Below are 22,122 nucleotides of genomic sequence, written 5' to 3' on the forward strand. Positions count from 1 at the left end.
TTGGTCTGAGAGAGTTATGGGGCGAAAAAGGTGATTATCTGGATACGATTGAGGTAGTGGGATTGATAAGAGAGATGAATAGTCCTGTAACAGAAGGGTTGAGACAGAGATTCGAGAAGTATATTCTGGTTGATAAGTTAAAAGAGGTAGATCTTAAGATACCGGAAGGAGTCTCCAGCTTCCAACTTAATTAATGACGATGCATGATATCGATGAATAGGAAGTTATGATTTTTTTTATGCACCTGAATCAATGACTTGAGGCAATTCTTCCGGGGTGTTCACACCCTGTCCCCGTATCCTGGTTCGCGAGTTCGGAAACCCGATCGGACTTGATTCAGAAATGATAGATTATACCAATTAATTAAATGGTCGTTCCTCTACTAGGAACAAATGTTGGCCCAAGTATAATTAAGCCAGCCAACCAGCTATCTTCCTACACTCTTTTGATGGGAGGGGAGGTGTGTCTAACCTAATTTAAACTCTTGAAGAAGATCAAGATAAACATAATCTAATACGGGTATATGTGGGCCATGGTACTAATTAACCCACGCCTGCTCGGAAAAATACCACATCTCAATGTGTTGATAGTCACAGCGGGTCGACTGGAGCGAGTACCAATTTGTAAAATTTATAAAAGCCCTCAAAGAAACTCAAGAGACCTGTTCCTGTCCTAGCACTTCGAGATTACATAGCGTTTAACAAGGTGCGAATTTTGATTCCAGGACCCTTGGGTTTCTGAGATCGTACTCGGGCCCGTTGGCCCTAGCTAAGAATGTTGCTAGAACTAATATCGGTACCCTCGGGACAGTTTCTCCTTCTAGCCCTTTATCTTTGGTTATCATGCTTTGACTTTGTTTCAGCCCGGCGAAAGACCCCTACCGCAGCAGCGAACCAAGACAATCCGCCATGGTACCACCCACCAGACTTCTATGTGACGGCCCAAGAATGGGATGACTTTATCAAGCCTCCTAAGGACCATAACTACCTCGAAGACCCCGTATGGTATATCTTCCACGGCGGATATATACTCCGCGACTTCTCTAGACAACAAGAAATGCTAGCTACGATACTAGCAAACTATACGGGCGATAATACGTGGCTAGATTTCCGGACGCAGTATTTTAAGATCATTGCGCCGTTGACAACGGAACGGTATCCTATCAACTCTGAGGTGGATGGATACCCGAATTATATGCAGAAGGAGTGCAGAGTCACCCGAAGGAAGCTGAAAAACTCTTATAAGGAGAAAATAGAGACACATTTGACTATCGATATCCACCTTGAATTATGGATTGCGGGGGGTCGATGGACACGTCTGCCGAGCGGGACGACCCTCGTAAAGGGGGTAGCAAATTAGACCCACCGGAATGGTTGTCTCGATTCCCAGGACAAAAACACTTTCCATTCCCAAGAGACTCTATATCAGTCCGCGGGATGTTAAAGGATCTTTTCAGTGCTACGCCTCAGATCGATAAAAAGACAGGAGAGGTTATGGTCGGAGTCTCTCAAGCCGAGTTCGCGAAAGATTGGGATATTATATTCCAAGTGATCCGGCAACTTGGAGCGTTCATGAAAAAAGTTCATGAGAAAATAGACGAAAGAGTTTTAAAACCGCTGTGGTCTGAAGGCCTAAACCCAACCGTTGATAGACGTCAACGCCAAACAAGGATATTCCAACGCGAAAAGATTGGCTACGAAGAATATTTTAACTTGAAATTCGGGGGTACGCTATCGCAAACAACGGACCGCGTCACTGACTCCGAATGGATTAATCCTGCCGCCCTCATGTACAGTTATCTAGAAAAAGGTGCGCCCGATCTATTAGTCACATATGGGAATATCATCAACATTGTTTATCGGGGTTTGCTTCCTTTAATTATGGACATGATGGCGGATATATCGGTCAAAGCAAATGATTTGGCAGTTGAACATGCAGAATGGCCTGAAGGGACACCCATACCAGAGCAATACATTGGAAAGTTACACCCCCTTCTTAGTTGGGGGTTTCCTAAGTTCGTCGAATTTTTTATAATAGGTGGGGTCATGAGGCAGTGGCCGGAGTGGACAGATTATCAGTATAGAGTCGAGCCGTGGCCATTAAAACAAGAGGAACTAGCGGATGGGGTACAGAAAATGGTGCTGGACAGTCGGATAGAGGAAGCGCTGAATTATTATAATCCATTCCCTTGGAGGGGTACGGTGCGGCAGTATACCGAGCAACGTAGCGGATCAACTGTGTTTCTGCCGTGAGTTCAAACATATTGAGAGTTAATATCAGATGGACATGATCATAGGTGTATAAATTTACAACTTAAGACCCGTACACATCCAAATGGAGTTCTGTTCCGTTTGATTTGACGTAATTGACCCATTATACGTTTAAGAAATGAACCGACAGGACTGATTGACGCAATTACTAAGCATTACGCTTTTAGCCCATCATATTATTTGCTTTCGTGTAACGGATGTGGTTTCGATCCCAGTAATTAGGATCTGTTCGTGCGTCTGGGGCCGGGCCTTCGATCTGTGATTTATTGGTACCAATCGACGCCCATGTTGACATGTTGTGGCTTGAGCCTGCGTTATAAAGTTCCACAGCCAGGGCTAATGCACGGTGAATTTAAGCTTATTCATGCGCAATGGCATCATATCGGCTGAGAGCATACGTTTTTGATCCTATGAAGCAAATGTTTGTAGATATATTTCCCCGCAGGCTTCCTTAGATCCTGCTTGAACGCAAACTATTTTCGCGCTATCCGGTGCAGGGCGATCGATCTCACACGTACACTTAGATCTTTGAACCGATCCGCGGTGCACGGTATATATCTAGATCGATGTTACTTCATTTTGTGTCACAATCCTATTATTGATACCGTCAGTGACTTGATAAATTGATGCATCGAAAACAAATTAATAGGGCGAGTTCTTATAAAATCAAAAGTCACCTTTCGCCCCAAAGTTTAATACCATGTCATGAATAAGGGCCAGCCAAAAAACCTTCGCTAAGGCCAGTACTAGCACGAATCGGGACCAAGCCCATCGACGGTCTCGTTAGCGAGTAAAAAAAGTGGGTTCCTGGCCGGGGTGGACCAGCAAGAAATCCGCGAGTCGACGGCCAGTTTTAGCAGCCTTTCGCAGGGGCAGAAAGTGAGCACATGGCCCAAACCGGGTTGGTCAACATGCATGACTTGGAATTTCGATATCCAGAGGAGTGTGCAGAGTACGTAGATCGACGAGGTATCCGTTGAAAGATACCGGCTAGGCTGCGTACCTCTACCCCTCCCCATGCCTTTGCATGCTTTTGAACAACGTAGAGCTTTTGCCCAGAGACCTCTTAGCCGGGTTGAATGTTACGACCATCGGTAATAGGGCGCAGGAATCGAACCAACCGACAGCTAGGAGCTGAGCTCTCACGAACCGATTCAAAATTAATGGGATCCTGCCGTTCTGCGAGAAGCCGATATCGATATCGACGGAGGTTTTGCAGCCCAAGAAGAAAGAAAGATAAACCCTATTTTCCATCCGCCGAGTCATCACCACGATCGATCTGTCCTGGATAGCTCCGAAGGTGAAACCACTAAAAGGCGGGTGTTTGGACCGAAAGCCATTGTTTCGAGGAGATTTGATTGTGCTATCGTTTGACCAGGCCGAAAAAGCGGTCAAGTCAAGTCAGGTCAGGCTCGTAACCTGTTTGGGCATCCAATCTTGGCTGCTTCTTCCATGTTCCAGTTGGATTTAACGACAATTCCAACTTTTGCCTCCTTTCTCTTAATTCTTTTCGATCGCAAATTTTCTTTTATCCTTTTCGAGACGTTCTCAACTGTTCATTAATCAGGAGGCCATCCCGACTTCTTATAGATCTAACTCGATCGACTTCATATATACCCGCCCTAACATTACCGTTTTTCTCGCCGGATGCAAATATTAAATGCGTTCTCCCCGACTGGTTGAGTATCCTTGACAGCTCGCTAGGAAAAAATCAAGTAGCGTCCCCTTCGCTAGCATCGAAAAAAATCCCCGCAGTTGACAGCCACCGAGTCGACTGTGGTGGCGGGTGTGTGTCTTCTTTGAACAGAAAATGATTCTGCGACCGAGGAATACGGATACTGGTTTTAATCCTTCGCCTACACAGCCAGGTTATCCGTCGCCGGCAATTCCATCTCCTTCTGAGACTACTGGTAATGAGGCGAATAGAGTAGCTCATGTTACGTCGGCTGTGATTGGCTGTATTTTGGGGGCTGCTCTAGCTGTATGTCTACAACCCTAATAATATCGGTGATCTATAATACTCTTGTGGATTTATCGACTATCATAGCTTCTATTTTGCTAATATAATCTTATATTTATTTAGGGAGCGATATTCGCCCTCGGTCTGGCGCTCTACCGATTCCGTCGTCGCCAAAAACTGCGAAGACGTCTCTTAGAAAGAATAACCGTCCAAATCGAATCGGAACATGTATCCGACGATCCACCTCTCGACGATGAAACCCGACAGAGATTAGTCGCCGAACGATTTCACGTTGTCGCGGAGAGATACTGGAGACAGCAAAGGAGACTCTATGCGAGAAACGGTCGGCGACCGACAAGACGAAGAGACGATTTGAGGGATATGGCTGGTGATCTATATCGGAATCAGACAAGCGGGGTCAATACAAACAGCGGGGCAAACAGCGAAACGAGAGAGTTAAGAGAACCGGAGTCCGTGTATCTGAGGTTTGGGGGGACGAATTATATGCCGATATACTCGTTTTTGGGAAGTGGAAGAGATAGAGAAAGAGAAGGGGGGTGATAATCATGATAATGACACGTATAAACTGTCTTCAGAGTTCAATTGCATCAACTACGGCATTCTATTTGATTATAGGTAATCAATAGTTTCTTTTTGGTTTTTCGAATCGTGGGACAATGGCTTGGCCTCGAATATCCGGTTTCTCAAGACTTTGGCGATCAAGTTCTTTTTGATACAATTGGGCTATTCTATATATTCTATTTGGCGTTTGTTTCATTATATATTACCTATTGGCTTACCTACTTCGAACGTTTTTCTTTAGAGTCTCGAACTTCTCGTTTCCTGTCTCGTTTACATGGCATTGACCTTGTCGGCTTCATGTTTATAATGGCTCTCCTTCGTACTTTTTTCTGCTATAAAGAAGCGATAGTTACATAGTGTATGGAACCTTGCATGATAAAGGCAACAGACTGATAATAATGCAATGACGCCGGCCATGAAAATTTTGATCCTTTCCCCTCCTCCTCCTTCCATTTCGCGGATAGGATTTATTGCTCGCTAGGCATATGTGCATGAGGCGAGCGCCTGGAAAACGCATATTTATTGCTGGAATGCAAGGGATTACTGCATTCCGTTCCACAAATAAAAAAATGAAAGTGTAAAAAATGTAAGGAAAAATCTGGAATAAACCCCGCTTCCCAAACGCCTCGATAATGCATTTTTAGAAAGGAAAAAAAGAAGAAGAAGAAGAAGGAGAGAAGAAATATATATGGGCTTCTTTGGGAACCTCGTGGTGGGATGTATTTTAAGTGGCAGCTGGGTTGGTGAGAACAATGTCTTCCATACTGTTTCCTTTCGCGGTCTCCTTCTCCGCTTTTACTTTCACTTCTTTCTCCTTCTCAACCTTTTCCGTTTCTTCTGTCTCCTTCTTTGCCCTTTCCTTCTCCTCTTTCTCCTTCTCCAGCTTAATCTCGTCGGGTAACTTTGTAATCTTTGATGTAACGACAACCCTGCGCGCTTCCTTGATCTCAACGTGAAAGGTAAACGAGTGGATTGTCATGTTCTTCAAAGGTTCAAACCTCATTACCTGTACCTCTTCCAATTCTGGCATCTCACCATCTAAGATCCATCGCCTGACTAGAAATTTGGTGTTCTTGAGTATACTGTCACGGAGGTCAATATCATTCCGACCATAACGAACACCATGTGAGTATGTGAGTTCGACGAATTTTGCGCGGGAAAAATATCTCCAATCGGCGTATTTTTCCTAAAAAAACCGAACACCATCTTAGAGATTGATCAAGCTGGGTTGAAGGATATAGGGAACTTAGCTAACCATAAGTGTTGCCAAATCCGCGCCTGCCCAAAGAATCCCACAGGAAGGTGCAGTAAGAATCAGTCTCTCGGTATTAGGGAACTTCTTGGACAAATCTTTTGCACAATTTCTATCATATTGCTCTTGCCTCGCGTATAGAGTCGTGACATTTGGGCATGGTTTTAGACTGAAATGATTGTACCAGGCCCCGAGATAGGCTTTAGCTGTAGTGACGGTGTCTGAGTTGGCATCGAAGACCTTCATAGGATCGAACGCTAAAGTTTGACCCGTATATCTGAATTCTAGATTTACAGTAGTCAAACCGGTTGGGTAGGAGATGGTGCTGTGAGATGGGTCCTTGTTTACAGTGCTGTTGAGAGCACTCCAGCGGTACATTACATTGATGTTGATAGTCTTAAGCCTCTTCGGCTGGTATTTTGAGAGGGTGTTGATTATAGTGACAAAGTAGTCTGAAGCGGCAGGCTCGTATTCAATGGTGAATTCTTGAAGGCCTGGGAAATAGTTTCTGGGGAATCGAGTCACCAGACGCTTGGCGACGCCAGAGAATCGACTTCTATTTGGTGCAGATTGCTTGCGAATGGCAAGGTGTCTGTATCATTCTTTGGTTAAGATAGGATATCCGACATGAACGCTTTCAATGGGAAATGTAAGCAAGTTAAGTACCTGACAGCAAGTCGCAAGTCTTCATGCTCATCCAATTGGTCGAAATTCTTAATATACGTTTCGACAGGCTGGGTTTCCCACATAATCCTCAAGGATAGTTCTCGGAAATGATTCGAAAGTAATGAGAAGGCGGATAAGGTTTTCGAGTCACAAAATCCCATGATCCTGAGCTGAAGCTCCGACGGGAGCTCGGTGAAAGGATGGATCGCATCTTTACGAGGTCGTAGAGTTCTGAGACGTTTCTTGGACGCTTTGGGAGAATCGAATGGGTCGGTCATAGTTGCCTTACGTTTTCTAGTTGACGGGGCCATATTTTTATAATGGTACAGGATATATGTATATGTGTGCAAGCAAGGGATATTAGGGATGGAAGGAAGTCAGATGGATATGGGTTGCATTGAAGAGACGATGGAACGGATTTAAGTTAGATTTGGAGATGAAAAAGGAAATGAAAGGCGTGATGAGGGCGAGTTGTCTTTATAAACCTTCGAGTACACATCGGACTTGCAGCGGATTAATACGTATTATTATCTGCAGGCCTCCGTGTAGCTGGTCATACCGTATTAACATGTATTGTGCATTGATACCTTTGGCTTTCGGCGCTGTACCAATTCAGCCTCGACTTTGCCAATAATGCCAAGAATACAACCGATTGGACAAAGAAGGGCCCACCGACAAGGGTTTGAAGAGTCACACAAACTTGATGAGTAAGAACAAGGTCGCCGGCACAGGTTTCCTGTGATTCGAACAAAGGAAGCTTCCGAGTATTGTCAATGTTGCATCGCGGACCCGATCTAGCTCGCCTGATCAGGTGGATTCGTGAATCATTCGGGTGGAACATATGGCCGCGCTGTTTTGCGAAGTTAGCACACACCTTCTCATGTTCACCACTTCAAATTTCATAGGTATCCTGCATGATGGAATGCGGATCTGAATAACGTCAAACTAGCAAACGAGAAGTTAAACCACGAACGAACTAAAAATTTCTCAGGCTATAGCTATCGACCCAAGTTAATGAATAATACTGGTACCGAGATCTTTGCATTTGTTTAGACCCGAATTTCCCAGAAAAAGAAAAAGCCTCTAAGAAGTTTCGATATCTGCTGCCGAGGGTGGAAGGGAACAAACGACTGGTGGGTTTTCTACTTTTATCTTAAGTTTTAGTCAATACACAGGCTATATAACCTTTATTCATAAGGAAATTAGAGCGACGAAACTTATCTCCACCTAGATGACATCTTATCATTCTCACCACTTTCAAATTGTGGTTTGTAAATCCACACCACACGAGTTTGGCTAAATCAATTATTCCTCGAGGGCTCACTTTCCATTCTTCTGCTAGTTTCTTGTTTCTCGCGGAATAATTACCTCGGAAATCGCAATCAGGTACTATATACCGGCATGTCCGTGAAAACGTGAGCTCTGCGGGCGTGGTTACCAGTACGCCTGAATTGACACTCTTTTGTTGGAAATTGACAACTTTTTGTGTTGCGAGCAGCTGACGGCGGGGCGTCGACGCGATGGCGATGTCAATGCAGTCTTCGACTGCCAAAAATATATATTGTCAAATATGTAATTGTAAACTGAACTTTCTACTATAGAATGGTCTAAGACCAGGGCCCTAATCCGCTTATTTATTGTGATATTGTCATAATTGAAATTGGTATCGGTGTTAACGTTAGGGAATCCGGAATCGGAATATATATAGAATATCCTCGTATGATTTATTTAATTTGGATAAAAGGAGAAGATTTAACTTTACAGTATCACATATAGAACATATTCCTTCTTTCTAGAAAATCGGTATATATATCGAGATATCTTATTTTTGGATGCGCATACATATATGTCCTGAATCATCAAAATACTGACTCGCCTGGTCTTGTTCTCAGACGTCACAAAGGGAGGCATGACTCGCCCATATGTTGACTAAATACCTGCCTCTCAAATATTATGCCGCAAATCCAAACCACTTCATATCTTCACCACCTTGGGTAAAAACTGGATGGCCAACATTTAGAGCCCAGATTCCCTGAAGTTTATCACCCAAGACGTATTTCGTCCAACCCTGGACCGGGTTGTTCGTAAGGACCTCGTCAGGAGTGGTGTCATAGCCAAATACTGGTGCCCAAGCCGCAAGAGTCGTATTAAAGGCAGCAGAACCAATAACAGTATCTTTAGAGCCCAAATATAGCTGTACTTTCGGGTAAGTTCCAGTATACCCTGGGTACATACTCTTAATTTTACCTCTAGAACCTGCCGAGTAGATGATTGCTGCTTTGAAGATATCGGGATAAGTTCCGGCCAGTGTGTTCTAAAAGTTTACAAATTAGACACTAGGATGTCCAAGGGGGTTGCAGAGGGATACTTGCCGTCATGGCGCCGCCAGAGGAGAGTCCAGATACAAACACTTTATTTGTGTCGGCGCCATAGGTTGCAATGGCGTATTTCACCATGTTTGCAATCGACTGGCTATCGCCACCACCATCATGCAAAATAGACTTTGCCGAAGTAGCGTCCCAAGGACCGGGTGGTGATTCGGGGTAAATGGTAATGAAACCATATTGCTCACCAAGAGTGGCGTAAGGCGTATCTTGGAATTGCTGCTGGGCATTTCCAGATGCACCATGCAGCGAAACAATGATTCCTGGAGACCAAATGACTGCGCCAGGAACGTAGATGAACATTCCGAGCCCAGTAGGGTTGTTTCCGAAGTTGGTGACTTGGGTTAAGGCAGCGCGAGCAGCGAGTGCTGTCGCTGCAGCTGAAGAAAGACCAGAAAGAAGGCTGGCTATCGTCAAGATGTGAAACTTCATTGCGTGTATATATAGAAATTTTGTTATCAGGAATAGAGGGTGTAGTTAATGAAGTACGAGTATCCTCACAGAGAATTCTTGGGCGAAGTTTGAATCAAGATCGAATAATTATCTATATTGTAGCTGACCTCGTCAATCGTTTTATCAATGGTTTTATATCACTCTATATCACCCAGTCACATGACTGCCATGGGACAGTTTTGAACGTTCCATCCCCGCAGACTATAAAACACTCCTATATCATTAAGGGTTCGCCTAAAATAAGGTTACTAGCATACCCCGCACAATGTCCCAGCTTTCTGCCGTCACCTGGTTATGGAGACCCCGCTGGTATGGTCTTCGGATCCTAGGAACTCTACCATTTTAGTTCTTCCCGCGGCATCTATACTCTTATTAGAATATCCGGGCTTCTGTATCCGGGCCCACATTGTGTGGCGTATTATATTCCCCACAATTTGTTTCGTCAACGTAATCAAATTCAAACTGCGACGACTGAACTTGCCTTCCGCAACCAATACAATTTTTGTCGTCTCGCACGGTGCTTGTTACAAATTAAATATGCGTTACCTCGATATCTGGCGAGACTGAACTAATGCAATATTAGTCTCGTAGCTGGGTGGACACCTGTACACCAAATCAATGATATTCTTTTGAGGGCCGCTTGGAAATTTCTCAGATTTCAGTTACACACCCAAGCGCTCTTTACTAGCCCCTCGGCTTTCATTCATGGTGAGTAATTAAGTGTAGCGATTTTAGTATCATGTGATTGTGGATGATTTGGTTCCGTATTATCTCTCACTCGATAAAAAATATTAAATTCAAGTTTCTATTACAAAAGATTCGAAGATAACTAGACAGAATTCAGCTGCTTAAGATATCTTTGAGATTAATCCCCCACGAACTATCTTCCCAAAAATCCACATGACATAATAAAGCCGTTCTAACAGCTAAAACCCACCAAATCCCGTTTCAATAACCCGTTATAACATTGATAGCCCATTTTTTACAAATGATATCTGAAGGACTTGTTCTGCCGATCCGTCAGGTCCTCCAATCCGTGAGCAATATCAGGAGTGCCGTATTTGATATCGCGTCGTTTATTTTCCTTTACTAAAATCAATCGGAGTAATTCTGAACAGATGAAACAGAGTACGAAGCAGATCATAATGCCGATGAAGCTACGATCGTAACGCGGGGCATATGAACTATAAATTTTGTTCTCATTAGTATATTTCTTACAAAACAAATGATCCGAAAAAATATTTTTTTCTATGGCAGGCTTGAAAATCACTTACGCATCAAACATCAACGGTCCAATGATGTTACCGAGGGAGTAAGCAATGAATGTGACGGCGGCGTAGACAGCCTTTTTTGTGTGCCCAGCGACGTTAGAGGTACCAAGGCCGATGCACTGCGTCCAAGCCGACGAGAAGAAATTAATGAGATAATATCCGACGATGCGCCCGGCCCGGTTTGATGAGGGGAGCTGCCACCTAATATGGAATAATAGATAAGAGTTAGTAAGACATCTTACCTACCACAATATAATATGGGCATTAGAGTGAGAAACTTACAGCAAAGCGCACCCTAGAATGACGGGCAGACATGCAACCGAGATGATATGAAACCGTGCATTTGGAATGTGCCTCCCCAAGTAGCCAGAACCGAGGATACATATAAATGCCAGTGCGCCAATAGGTAGATTGAGAAGTAAGGACTGAAAAACCGTGAAACCCATGCCGTTGAAGACAATGGGGGCAAATGCAGTGATGGCGCCCGAAGCAGTGCAAGAAGAGATGGACAGTATAGAAATACCCCAGAGCTGATAGTCTTTGAGAGCTTCAATCATCTGATCTTTCTTGAAAGTTTTGTTCTCCGCGCCGGCATTATTGCCACGCACACGCTCTAGAAGGAGAACTCGCTCTTCCTCAGTGAAACCTTTGGCGAATTGCGGCGTGTCTGGAAATAGCCACCAAAGTGCTACCCCCCAAAAGGCGGTGACTCCTCCCGCAATAAAGTACATATACTGCCACGGTTGCAGAGAGCCACCGGTAATATGTCCGAGACCGTAGTTAATGAGTGGCGATACAAGGAGAGAACCGCCGCTGAAGGAGTACCACCAGCTGGATCGGGAAACTTGTTCTTCATGTTTATACCAGAGACCAACGACGAGCATGAATATCGGAGATACACCTGCTTCGATAAGACCGAGCATAAAGCGATTGGCGAGGAAACCTTCGTATGTCGTGCAGGCTGGTGTCGCTAGGACTACGACCGACCAAGCCAGTGTGATGGCAGTAATAACGATACGGGTTGGATATTTCTGGGCCAGTAAGGATATGGGATATGTGCCGACTATGTATCCAAAGTAGAAGATTAAAGAGGCCCATGAATATCTCAAGCCACTCTCCAAATGTAGGTCCTTTCGAAGCCCAAATATGGCCGCTTGGCTGAGAAGAGCCTTATCGTAAAATTGGAGCGCATACGTAAAGCACAACTACCATAGATCCGTTAGAAACTACTGCCATACTTGAAATAGAGCGATGAGAAGTACCACTTACCACTGGCATAACACGTCGATCAATGCGCTTGAGGAGCCGCTGATTGGTTTTCTCATCTATAACAACCCCAGTGGTATTGGATACAGTTGATGCATTCTCTGCTTCAACCCAGACTCCCTTGCCAGAGACCGGGGTCGTCGCACGGGTTTTTTCAGGGGCGACTTCCATGTCTTTTCCTTCGACCACGCTCATTGTATACCCAATTAGATAGTCTCAATGATTAGACATGCACACATGCGTTGCCGACTCGTATAAAAAGCTTAAACGGAGAAAAAAAAATTGCTGTCCCATGGAAACATCCATTTCGAATCTGAAGGATGAAAACCAGCAGTTTAAGTATGGCGACTGTCGCACATAGCGAGGCCAACTAGCCGAGCTTAGGCTAATGATTCTGCCCCATGCTTCCGGGGTCCGGGGTACAGCTGTGGGGTACGCTCAAGCCCTCATCTGGATCGATTTCCATTTCAAGCTTATCCGCGGGAGCTAGACCTGGAGAGGAATATCCGACGGGGAGCACTGTGTCCTGGTTCCGACAATTTGATTAATTCGCCGGTTGCGTCTGCGTGATCTTAACTTCTTGGTTAACGGTGGTATCGCTATTTTAGACTGTCAAAGCAACACTGCGCGACAAAAAACTTAAGCTAAGGGTGCCTTATCGCATTAAATCATATTTTTTCTCATATCGATATATCCCGAAACCCCCCCTCGTGCAATAATCTGACTGCATTAAAGGTTACGTCTACGAGGTTTAAACTGCGGTTACCAATGAGAGGGCATCTACGGCAGTTGTTTACGGCTTCGAAGCGCATATCGTTCGCAGCATCTCTACCGCGGATGAAAAATTCGGGAAATGCAAAGCTTATTTATGCTGCTACAGGGACTTTGTTTGGAGCAGCAACCGGAATTGCTAGTCTGAAGAACTGGCCAGATCAAAATCAGCCTTGGGCACTTACACAAGCTGCGATACCCCGCGCGAGGTTCTATGCTGATGAGGTCACAACTTTGAAGGTGAGATTGAACCCTACGATTAATTACTTGTTTTTCAATATGCATATGTACAGTTTACGGCTAAAATGTGTTTGATTTGTATCTTAGGGCCTAGAAGAAATACGTCGAGAGATTGGCGACGACGCTGTTAGTACTGACGGCGACGATTTGGAGGAACATGGTCATTCGGAATGGTCCACCTCAAACACGGCTGTAAGGGCTAAGGCCATCGTTAGGCCTTCAAGTACACAGCAGGTATCTGCAATTGCCAAAATTTGCTCCAAATATAAGATTCCAATGGTGCCGTACGGAGCAGGCTCAAGTGTTGAGGGCAATTTTTCCTCTCCCCATTCGGGGATTTGTATCGATATGTCCCAAATGGATAAAGTTATCGAATTCCACCCGGACGACCTAGATGTGGTGGTTCAGGCGGGCGTCAACTGGACCGCTTTGAATGAACAGATCAAAGATAGTGGTCTCTTCCTCCCGTTAGACCCTAGTCCCACAGCGCAAATTGGGGGTATGGTAGCGACAAACTGCAGCGGAACGAATGCTATGAGATATGGTACAATGAAGGACTATGTGCTCAGCTTAACGGTTGTGTTAGCCGATGGGTCAGTTATAAAGACAAGACACAGACCCCGAAAAACATCGGCTGGCTATAATTTAACAGCCCTATTCACAGGATCCGAGGGAACACTTGGGATCATCACAGAAGCAACGCTAAAGTTAGCGATCATCCCGCCTAGACAAAGTGTAGCCACTGCTTCATTCGCTACAGTAAAGGATGCTACAACAGCGGCATCTAAAATGATTCGGGAAGGGGTAAACCTTGCTGCATTAGAGTTGATGGATGACCTACAGATGAAAGTTGTCAACCTAAGTGGAGGAGCTGATGGAAGAAAATGGGAAGAATCGCCGACCTTGTTCCTCAAGTAAGAACCCAAGTCTTCACTTTTTTTTACAGACCCCAAAATTAAGTCTAAATAAAACTCATGACAGGTTCTCCGGAACGGATCGAGTTATTAAAGACAGCATCGACTCAGCGAAGCGGGTGGCTAGATCTTCCGGTTGCCAATCTTTTGAGTCCGCTACGAGCGAAGAATCCATGGCATCTCTTTGGTCCGCCAGAAAGCAGGCACTATGGGCATGTCTCGCAACGCGACCGGAGGGTACCGAAATATGGTCTACGGATGTCGCTGTGCCAATTTCACGAATGGCTGACCTGATAGGTATGCAGCCCTATTCATCCATATATTGTGGCCAGGTCACCTGTACTGAAAAAGAGTACTACAGACGAATGCAAGAAGGAATCCGCAAAACTTGGCTTATTCTCAAGTGTGCTTGGTCACGTCGGCGATGGTAATTTCCATCAAATGATTATGTACAACCCCAATGATCCAGAAGAAACACTGAATGTCAAGGAATTCGTCGATGGCATGATGCAAAAAGCGGTGCGTATGGAGGGCACTGTTTCGGTAGGGGTACACTTCCCAGATCACAAACTACAGGATCTCTAAAATTTTCATAGGGCGAACACGGCATCGGACTTGGGAAGAAGGTAAAAATACCAAATCTTTACAAAAACACTGTTCCTGATGTTATTGAAAGCTAACATCATATTTAGCATTGTCTTGTGAAAGAACTCGGGCCGGAAACAATCGGAGTGATGAAAGCTTTCAAGCTCAGTGTGGATCCGCAGTAAGCCCACCCGACATAGTATATATCGTACGTGAATTTTACTAACACCGCCCCGCAACCAGTTGGCTTCTAAATCCAGGAAAAATATTTGATGAATAGAATGAGGGGATGTAGTGTATCTATGTATTATAAATACCCAGTGGCATAGGTTTATCTTAAAAGTGTAGTTTCTGAGATAAGAGGTATTCGGTTTATGTATGTATAAGTTGCGAAGGGAAAAGAAAGAACGAATAACATAAAGCAGTGAAGATTTATGACATCTCTAAATTTTCAAAACACTTCTCGTAAACCCGATTGAGGTCAATGTTAAGACGTTCCTTTTTGTCCTCCCCGCTCTTGCTTTGTATTTATCTCGGCCTGGCTCGCCTGTTTGTTAGAGGTCTAGAGATGGGGGCGTCTAGGTATCTCAATTGGTATATATGTGACACATGTGATTGAGATTGTAGCTAGCGAGAACAGGCCGGGCGCAACATGCTAACATATAATCTACAGCGCATGCTCCCCGATAATTTGATACCCCAGATCTGGAGCATACCTAGTATGTACCCCACAGTTGTGCGAAATTAAACTAAGGAGCTAACTTGGGTCGGTTACGTCTAGTTTTGTGCGTCCCGTGTTACACTTGTAGCGGATTTTCTCCATGGAAGCATTCCGGTCTTTTTAAAGGCACCCTAGCCCCCAAGCATCCATCCGACATCCGCCCAGAACCAGAACCATAATACCAGCTAACTTAACTTACTAAGAATAATATAGCTCGAATGGCAACTCCTGATGGCTCGAAGGCGGGGCGGTCGCTCCAGTTTTTGCCAGTCAACCAATTAGGTTCTCCGCCCGAGGTAAAGCGCCGTAGGGCCTACCAGTCATGCGAGCCATGTCGCAGGCGCAAGTCGCGCTGCGTGCCGGAAAAAGCAGGTCAACGACAACCCTGCAAGAGGTGCGTTGCCGAAAACCAACAGTGCGACTTCAGAGACACAAGAAGTGTCCAGCGCAGGACTGGGCGCGCACAAGGCGGTCGCTCTGAGGATGCTGGCACTTCATCAGCTTCTAGCTTGCCGGCACCTGTTTCGCATGAAGTTGGTGTGCCTCAGGGCAATGTGGACGTCGAAGTCAACTCCGCGCCTTGTAGCAATTGGTTTGACTTAACAGGGAATTCAAATTCAAACCCAGGCTCGGATCCGGACATACATATCCCGGTGCCAACGCCGATGCAGAAGCAACAGCTATTAGTGGGCTCTCAGGACCCGGATACAGCGTCAAATCATTCGTCGCCTTCAACCAATCCAACGGCTCGTAGCAGGATTATCTCTGCGCAACTACATAATACTGCTGATGCTCTTGACCTGCTGACTTTTACGGCCGCTGGAGAGCGAGAGAATCCTCACGATGGGTCTTCCAGGATCGGAGCAACGCCATCAGCGAACTCTTCTGACGGATTGGGTTTACGAGGTGGTGCCAGTTGGGATTGGGAAAAATTCGTTCTAATCAAAAAAGGAGTCATCACTAAGAGTGAGGTCATAGAGTATCTGGACCATTATTTCGCTGTCATGTGGCCGTTACGCCCAGTGGTTCATCCGTTATACAGGGACAAGAATCAATATACCCAGTTGCTTACCGAAGAGCCTCTACTTTCAATTAGCCTCATCACAGTATCTTCTCGATACCATCCCCTCTCAGGCTCTCATGGCGAGATAAGATCCGAACGTATTCATTGGCAATCTTGGAAATTTCTTCGGAAGCACATTCAATCTGCGCTCTGGGGGTCCCCATACACTCGGTCACCAGGTGCCATTGCTGCTATGTTATTGATGATCGAGTGGCACAGTAAATCCATTAACAATCCCGTTGAGTTCTCTAAAGAGGAGGATCATGATATCCTCAGCAGCCAAATCCAACGTCAGGCGATTTCCAACACACAATCAGGCCAATTAACCTCATTGACGAGTCAGCAAAGATACGGGATGACCAACCTTTTGGAAAGTTTGAACATAGTTGCGCCAGCATACCGCAGTAACAAGATGTCATGGTTAGTCCTAGTCGCAATACTTTTTTTAATTTCCTTAATACTAGAATCCTCATAATTCCCAAGATCCCCAACTCCTACGATACTAATTAGGAGGGTTTAGGATGCTTCTGTCTACAGCAATTGCCTTGGCGCATGAAGGTTGCTGCTTTGATCATGAGTCTCAAGGCCCGGGTTTCCAAGCCTCAGAAAACGAACTACATAAACAGCAGTGGAATCAACTGCTATGTGTCTTCCTATACCTCACAGATGAGAACCTCGCGATGCGTCTAGGGCTAAACCCTCTTCTACCAGAAAAGTCGAGTGATACCGTCCAGAATCGATATTCAACAACTTTTGCCAGCATACTCCCGGACACTGCGATTTGGGAGAGCTATTTTGACCTTTCAACCGAAACAAGAAAGGCCAGGTCTCTACTTCAATCTTTGAAAAAAGGTGGCCTTACTTTTGCCAGTGTGAATATACTCCCTGAACTAGCACATATCGAAAGAGCTCTGGCTCGTTGGAAGCGACAACATGCATGTTTAAACTCAAGTATGGTTTTTTCTAGCTTAAGTAAGTTTATGAGAGTTATACATACTGAATGGGGATACAATAGGCGAAACAGCGCTTCTCGGTGCTTGCTTAGACATCGAGTATCACTACTCCGTTATGTACAGTTTTGCTCCCGCAAGTAATGTACTTCACCATGTCTCGACGGAGTCAACTGAAGGGAAGGCAAACGACGTAGAAGTTGCGGCCTTGATAAAACTAGCAGATCAGGCAACCCAAGCGAGCCAACAAATATTATCAATCGTCGTCAACGTTCTCCAGCCTTCCCAATTGATGAGATATCTTCCTGTTCGATGCTGGGTTTTCATTGTTGCCGCTAATATCCATTTACTAAAGGTTAAATCATTATCCTTCGTTGAAAATACGTCTCCTGTCACTCATCAACTGATAAATAGTATGCAAATAGAGTGTTTTGACTGGAAATCCTGATGTTACCGAGGCTGATGAGAACATGCAGCTCATTCGAGCATCGATCATAGCCATCCGCAATGGGTCTCCCGATGACACACACATGGCAGTTCGTTATGCGCAATTCCTTGAAATCCTCCTAGATGCTTCGCTGCGCTCCTCTAAAGCGCAAAGCCCAGCTGGAGAAAACATAGGCCCGGACGCTGCAGCCGCTACAGGAACAGAGAACGTGGATTGGGGTTACTACACGACGTCAATATCAGCGATAGATAGCTTGGCAACCTTCAATCTTTCAAGTGGAATAGGGCCTCAGATGGATTCTCTTCTGTGGTGGGATGGTGCCTTTGGATTGACTGGAAATACGGGATTCTATTAATTGTCGGACGAATTTCTTGCACCGTTTTCTCTGTCAAGGATATCATCGATAGCCCAAGCATCAGTGATAGTTATTTCGCTTAGAAATCTCGAAACCATATGTATTAAATTATGTGGTTCGCTTTACCCATGAAGCGGGATTGAAAAATCTCGTTAGTCTTCCGCCCCAGCTTGCCAAGCCCCTTCATTGTTGTATTTCCAAATTAGGCAGTTCCGACGAACCGGCAATCGGATAGATCGAGATAGGAAAAGACGACGGGTGCAACACATTTACATTTGCTTGGGCTCACCCTGGACCTGTGAGGCTTCAAAATCCCACGAACATGTCGATTCCTTTTATTGGTAGTGTCGTCTTTTTTTCTAGCTTTCACTTTCATCATGGTTACTAGCATGACTACTTCATGGATGCACATATCTGTCGATTCACCCTTTTCTATTCATAATATCCCTTTCGGTGTCATCTCTTCTGAGGATAACCCTACGCATAGGCCTGGTGTCGTTATTGGTGATTATGTACTAGATCTAGCTATTTTCACCGCTAACAGCGGCTTTTCCAACCTCGCATGTATACAATCTCATTTAAATGTATTTGCGCAAAAGACTTTGAACGACTTTGCTGCCCTCGGCCGCCCCATTCACAGAGAAGTCAGAAATTACCTTCGTTTGGTCTTCCAGCATAACGGCCCCTACGCCTCCGTCTTGGAAACAAACGCAACTTTACAGATACTAGCTCTCCTTCCGTTGTCTACTATCCAGAACCATCTCCCTTTACAAATTGGGGATTACACGGATTTCTACGCTGGTCTGAATCACGCATACAACGTTGGTGTGCTTTTTCGTGGCAAAGACAATGCTTTGCAGCCTAATTACAAGCACATTCCAATAGGATATCATGGTCGCGCTTCTTCTGTTGTTGTGTCCGGTACCCCAATACACCGACCAAATGGTCAGATTCTTCCTGATTCAGTCCTCACTCCGAAAGTTCCCACCTTCGGCCCATGCAAGAAACTGGATATTGAGCTTGAGCTCGCGGCATTTGTTTGCATCCCTACCACGCTTGGGCAGCCAGTACCTGCAAGTTCAGCCGAGGAATATATATTTGGATTCACTTTAATGAATGATTGGAGTGCGCGGGATATTCAAGCATGGGAATATGTGCCACTTGGGCCCTTCACATCGAAAAATTTCGGCACGACCATAAGTCCATGGGTTGTTCTGGTCGATGCCCTAGAGCCGTTTCGGGCACCGAGTTCCCTTTCCACCTCAATAGAGACTTTATTACCTTATTTACACCAGCCAAATCCGAACACGATGTTTGACATCAGCTTGACGGTCGAGCTACGCCCATCTGGCTTGAGTGAGAAATATACAATTGCAAAAGCAAACTCTCGAGATCTTCTATTCTCTTTCGCTCAAATGCTCGCTCATCATACTGTGACAGGTTGCAATATGAGAACGGGAGATTTACTCGGAAGCGGTACGATTTCTGGTCGTGAACCTGGAACTTTGGGAAGCCTCCTGGAAGCCACCAAAAACGGAAAGGAGCCATTAGCGTTAGGAGAGGGGTTGAAGCGAACCTTTTTGGAAGATGGAGACGAGGTGATCATTTCCGGCCGTGCTGGAGTTCTGGGACGCTACATTGGGTTTGGAGAATGTAATGGTATTATCTTGCCAGCACCCAGCGTATAGTTGGTCATACGGAAGTCACTGCTGGTAGATCACAATTCTAAACTCTGAATATAATCTTCTCTCTATATCATCTCACTAGCTCGAATTGTGTAGCATTGTTCATATTCTGAAATCTTATCAGGAAACATAGAGAATAGATTTAACCATTCAACTTTATTAAAAGGTTTTTACACGCTTATAACCCGGCTATACTTTGAAACCATTAAGACGCTATTACCTGTCAAGTAGATTTACAAATTAATATTTTCTGGACACAAAGATGCAGATTATGAAACCACTTCTACAGTTGGTCCCCCCAAATGTCAATTTACATTACATAGTTCAAGCCGTAACAATCCTGTGCACCATAAGTATTTATAGTGTCGCCGTACTTTGACACGAATCCGATCTAAATGTGCTAGGCAAATTGGTATTCCCTTCGAGCCATTTAGCTTGTAGAAATTAGTTCTTTTTTTTGGCCAAATTCGAATATGGAAAGTCCGGATAACACAGGAAAGGTAAGCTTCAAGCTCACAGAAAGTGGGAGAGTACTAACTGGGCCCTTGTTTTCCTGGGAATATGTATTCCGTAATTGAGTATGCAGACTGAAACCCCTTAAAACGATCACAATTTCTTGCCGGTGCTGGTAAAAGTCCATTGAATTTATGTTCACGCCACCGCTATCTCAGTGATGCATCGATGCTTGATACAAATATGATATGGGTAGGATTGTCACGCGGGACCTAAATGACGAGAAATGAAATCAAAGACATTAACCCCAATTTGGTGAAGCTGACGGCAGGTCCCTAGAGTCTTAACTTCAGGAGGCTGGCTCGAGATACTCTTCCTCAAACCTGTTCCAGGGCGACATGTAATAGTATAAAAATACAAGTTACGCCTGTTCTTGGGCCTAAGCTAGTATGTTATTATCAATCAGTTTACAAACCTCCACTCTCATTCTCTTGAAATTTGCTTCGTCTTTTGATCTGTGATCAGTTACACTCTTTTCAGTTTATATTCATTCATTCATTCATTCACTCATTTGTTCGTTCTAATCGCTCAGGATGCGCGTTTCTTTGACTCTCCTGGCTAGTGCTAGCGTCGTGTCCGCATGGACAGAGCTTCTCCATAAGACAATAATGCACAAAAATATCGACGCGATAGTTAGTCCGGGTGCCTACACTTCGCACATGCACACTTTTTTCGGCAGCGACGCCATCACTAATGTTATGCCTACGACGGAGGACTTGCAGCAGGGCTGCTATAGCGGTTCGAATCCGAACGACTTCTCTGCCTATTGTATTTATATTCGTTCTTCCCTCACCTTAATTACTCTCTGTCGACACTTTTAGCTCACTAGATCTTATAGGGATCCCTACACTCTACCACGTTGATGGTGACAAGTTCACTGAAGTGACTCTTTTCACCTTCGGCACATACTACACCACCGCCTACGCCGAGATCCCTATCCCGAAAAACTTCTCAATGATCTCCGGCAAAGCATCCGCTAAAACCCAAGCAGAGGCCGACCATCCTGAGAATGGCTTACAATGGTACTGCGAGGAGTCCCCCGGAGTACTGGAACCGGATGCCGCCAAAATGCCCACGAAAGCCTGCCAGCAGCATCTTCGGTTCTCACTGTTGTTCCCCAACTGTGTAGACCCAAACAATATTTCTGCCTATGGCTTTAGCGATTCTGCTACAAACAATTGTCCCGAAGGGATGAAGCGAATGCCCCAACTCCGGTACTCCGCCCGTTATGACACCAAGAAGGCCGCACCTAATGGCTGGAATGGTCCCGCACCATTTCAACTTTCCTGTAGTGACACCCCGGGAGATGGCTATTGTTTTCATGGCGACTTCATCAACGGCTGGTACGAAGATGCCGCCTTGGACATGCTCATTGGTGATGGCAACGGCCGTGATGATGGTCGCTTCATCTCAGGCTCACACGGTACCTCTGCCATAGCGGATAATTGTAATCCTACCGATCAGGACCCTGATAATGGGACTAGCGATTATTTGACTAGTCTTGAGATGAAAGCAAATGGTGGAATTGCCGCTCTAGATCCTGTGGTCTCTACTCCCTCCATTACATCTAGTACGATGTCGACTTCGGTGACTGCACCATTGGCGACCGAGACCGGACAAAAGCGAAGAATTGGCCAAAAATCGAAGAACTCTGCCAAGCTACGTCAGAGGCTCTACGCTGACTCCTTGTAAGCTATAAGGAATACGAAACTATGTGGGGGGTATTCTTGAGGAATCGATTGCTTGAGCACCAACCATCTACCTGCAATTCAA

At 45.1% G+C, this 22,122-nt stretch overlaps 10 protein-coding genes across 10 annotated transcripts; 7 read left to right on the top strand and 3 right to left on the bottom strand.

The window, feature by feature from the left end:
* Window positions 1-774: 774 nt before the first annotated feature.
* AOL_s00215g715 (uncharacterized protein) lies at window positions 775-1,359 on the top strand (the record flags this gene model as incomplete). The annotated part of the gene is made up of 1 exon (XM_011129917.1): window positions 775-1,359. The coding sequence occupies one exon, from the start codon at window positions 775-777 to the stop codon at window positions 1,357-1,359; it is 585 nt and encodes a 194-aa protein (XP_011128219.1).
* A 77-nt stretch (window positions 1,360-1,436) lies between these two features.
* On the top strand, window positions 1,437-2,252 carry AOL_s00215g716 (uncharacterized protein; the record flags this gene model as incomplete). The annotated part of the gene is made up of 1 exon (XM_011129918.1): window positions 1,437-2,252. One exon carries the CDS (start codon window positions 1,437-1,439, stop codon window positions 2,250-2,252), a length of 816 nt encoding a protein of 271 aa, XP_011128220.1.
* Window positions 2,253-4,080: 1,828 nt separating this feature from the next.
* Window positions 4,081-4,791, top strand: AOL_s00215g717 (uncharacterized protein; the record flags this gene model as incomplete). Its single annotated transcript, XM_011129919.1, has 2 exons — window positions 4,081-4,251; window positions 4,354-4,791. 2 exons carry the CDS (start codon window positions 4,081-4,083, stop codon window positions 4,789-4,791), a joined length of 609 nt encoding a protein of 202 aa, XP_011128221.1.
* Window positions 4,792-5,536: 745 nt separating this feature from the next.
* Window positions 5,537-7,041, bottom strand: AOL_s00215g718 (uncharacterized protein; the record flags this gene model as incomplete). The annotated part of the gene is made up of 3 exons (XM_011129920.1): window positions 5,537-5,998; window positions 6,068-6,656; window positions 6,731-7,041. The coding sequence occupies 3 exons, from the start codon at window positions 7,039-7,041 to the stop codon at window positions 5,537-5,539; spliced, it is 1,362 nt and encodes a 453-aa protein (XP_011128222.1).
* A 1,640-nt stretch (window positions 7,042-8,681) lies between these two features.
* AOL_s00215g719 (uncharacterized protein) lies at window positions 8,682-9,546 on the bottom strand (the record flags this gene model as incomplete). The annotated part of the gene is made up of 2 exons (XM_011129921.1): window positions 8,682-9,044; window positions 9,136-9,546. The coding sequence occupies 2 exons, from the start codon at window positions 9,544-9,546 to the stop codon at window positions 8,682-8,684; spliced, it is 774 nt and encodes a 257-aa protein (XP_011128223.1).
* Window positions 9,547-10,549: 1,003 nt separating this feature from the next.
* Window positions 10,550-12,299, bottom strand: AOL_s00215g720 (uncharacterized protein; the record flags this gene model as incomplete). The annotated part of the gene is made up of 4 exons (XM_011129922.1): window positions 10,550-10,751; window positions 10,842-11,039; window positions 11,121-12,043; window positions 12,108-12,299. The coding sequence occupies 4 exons, from the start codon at window positions 12,297-12,299 to the stop codon at window positions 10,550-10,552; spliced, it is 1,515 nt and encodes a 504-aa protein (XP_011128224.1).
* A 573-nt stretch (window positions 12,300-12,872) lies between these two features.
* AOL_s00215g721 (uncharacterized protein) lies at window positions 12,873-14,894 on the top strand (the record flags this gene model as incomplete). Its single annotated transcript, XM_011129923.1, has 7 exons — window positions 12,873-13,115; window positions 13,203-14,029; window positions 14,097-14,326; window positions 14,391-14,548; window positions 14,626-14,655; window positions 14,722-14,795; window positions 14,858-14,894. 7 exons carry the CDS (start codon window positions 12,873-12,875, stop codon window positions 14,892-14,894), a joined length of 1,599 nt encoding a protein of 532 aa, XP_011128225.1.
* Window positions 14,895-15,553: 659 nt separating this feature from the next.
* AOL_s00215g722 (uncharacterized protein) lies at window positions 15,554-18,151 on the top strand (the record flags this gene model as incomplete). The annotated part of the gene is made up of 4 exons (XM_011129924.1): window positions 15,554-16,818; window positions 16,919-17,349; window positions 17,414-17,703; window positions 17,774-18,151. 4 exons carry the CDS (start codon window positions 15,554-15,556, stop codon window positions 18,149-18,151), a joined length of 2,364 nt encoding a protein of 787 aa, XP_011128226.1.
* A 377-nt stretch (window positions 18,152-18,528) lies between these two features.
* Window positions 18,529-19,839, top strand: AOL_s00215g723 (uncharacterized protein; the record flags this gene model as incomplete). The annotated part of the gene is made up of 1 exon (XM_011129925.1): window positions 18,529-19,839. The coding sequence occupies one exon, from the start codon at window positions 18,529-18,531 to the stop codon at window positions 19,837-19,839; it is 1,311 nt and encodes a 436-aa protein (XP_011128227.1).
* A 1,043-nt stretch (window positions 19,840-20,882) lies between these two features.
* Window positions 20,883-22,041, top strand: AOL_s00215g724 (uncharacterized protein; the record flags this gene model as incomplete). Its single annotated transcript, XM_011129926.1, has 2 exons — window positions 20,883-21,117; window positions 21,188-22,041. 2 exons carry the CDS (start codon window positions 20,883-20,885, stop codon window positions 22,039-22,041), a joined length of 1,089 nt encoding a protein of 362 aa, XP_011128228.1.
* Between the last annotated feature and the right edge of the window lie 81 nt (window positions 22,042-22,122).

The sequence above is a fragment of the Orbilia oligospora genome, assembly GCF_000225545.1.
Source record: "Orbilia oligospora ATCC 24927 unplaced genomic scaffold scaffold00215, whole genome shotgun sequence".
Lineage (NCBI taxonomy): Eukaryota > Fungi > Ascomycota > Orbiliomycetes > Orbiliales > Orbiliaceae > Orbilia > Orbilia oligospora.